The 1477-nt window shown below is 60.8% G+C and overlaps 1 protein-coding gene across 1 annotated transcript; it reads right to left on the reverse strand.

The window, feature by feature from the left end:
* Positions 1-1161: 1161 nt before the first annotated feature.
* Positions 1162-1452, reverse strand: LDBPK_091030 (elongation factor-1 gamma; the record flags this gene model as incomplete). Its single annotated transcript, XM_003858734.1, has 1 exon — positions 1162-1452. The coding sequence occupies one exon, from the start codon at positions 1450-1452 to the stop codon at positions 1162-1164; it is 291 nt and encodes a 96-aa protein (XP_003858782.1).
* Positions 1453-1477: the final 25 nt, after the last annotated feature.

The following is a 1477-nucleotide window of genomic DNA, read 5'->3' on the forward strand; positions in this document are numbered from 1 at the left end:
ATGGAGGGGGGCGAGGAGCTTGTAGGTCATCATTGGCTCTGCGTGTTGCTGCTTGGGTGCGCTATCCACTTTCTTCGGGGAGGCTTGAGAGGGGATGTAGAGGAGGCCGCTGAACGAGTGTGTGTGTGTGTGTGGGGGGATGATGCGTGCGTGAGAGAGAGCTGCCATGTGCGCCGTGCAGCGGCAGCAGAAGCACCGTGGAGAAGCAGAGAGGGAGAGAAAGGAGGCCGAGAGGGAGAGAGTGGGACGACGTGGCGCACGCGTGTATGTGTATGTGTGCGACGTGTGAGAGGCCAGCGCCCCTGAAAGGGAATCCGCCACACAAGCGAAGCGGGCTCACCACACATGCGCTTTCCTGCAGCTACACGGGCTTCTGCGCGCAGACAAAGTGCGAGGCCGCACCAGCGGAAGGGGTGAGGGGAGGGGCAGGCGGGGAGGGTATCGACGAGTCTATGCGAATCGATTGGTGTGTCTGTGTGCTGTTAGCGGCTTCTGGTCTTGTCTCGGCTGCAAGGAGGCCGTGACAGTGATCGCGCGTGAACATGCCGAAGAGGGCGGAACGGCGACGAGACCAGCGAAAGGGGCTCTTCGCCGCCCTGACAGAAGGAAACAGAAGACACATCAGCGCTTGTCGTTATTGGTGCCTCGTGGCTTGGCACAACTTTAGGGCACCTCTGTTCGCATCGGCGCGTCATTTCGGTGCACGCACATGCGTGCGTGTCTCCACATCAACGCCGGTGGTTTCGCACCGCGCCTGTCGATGGTGTTGAGAGGAGAGGGGTGGGGGGGGGGGCAGAGAAAAAGGGAAGAAGAACGACGTGGGAACACATCTGCTGGATGTGATGCTGAGTGGCGTGCGGGTACGCCGAGTTCTGCTTCGCTGGTCACCACACTCACACTCACACACACATCACAACAACAGGAAAAGTCGTGGAGATGGTGCCCTCACACGCGGTGGGCACTCAGCGCACGACCCACAGCCTCCCGTTCCCTCCCTCTTTCCATGTCGGCCACGGGATGTGACCGAAGTTTGAGAGAGAGTGGCACGTGGAGGTCCCCCCCGGTTCGGTCAACAGGAGAGGACGATCAAAGGAACACAAAGTAAAAAGAGAGGTACAAGATAGGAGACACGCTCGAGAGAGGCGGCGGCGGCCGGCCGGCTTACTTGAAGCAGCGACCCTCCAGCACTGGGCGCGGGATCGTCGGGCCCTCCCAGCACAGGTAGTCCGTGATCTTTTCCTTCTCCGCCTGCACGTCCTTGATCTCCTCCCACTCGAACAACTCCGTGTCCACCACTTCGCTCACGATCTCTGGCATGCCCTTGCCGCGGAACACCCAGAAGCTCACCAGCTCGTGCGCCGCGTCCTCGCCGATGATAAGCGCGACGCCGAAGGCGTACTTGCGCACGTGCTCCATGCGCTGGAACCAGCCGCGCACAAGGTTGGCCGTCATGAACTGCTTCTTGTTATCCTCGTTG

This window comes from Leishmania donovani, chromosome 9 (genome assembly GCF_000227135.1).
Source record: "Leishmania donovani BPK282A1 complete genome, chromosome 9".
Classification (NCBI taxonomy): Eukaryota; Euglenozoa; class Kinetoplastea; order Trypanosomatida; family Trypanosomatidae; genus Leishmania; species Leishmania donovani.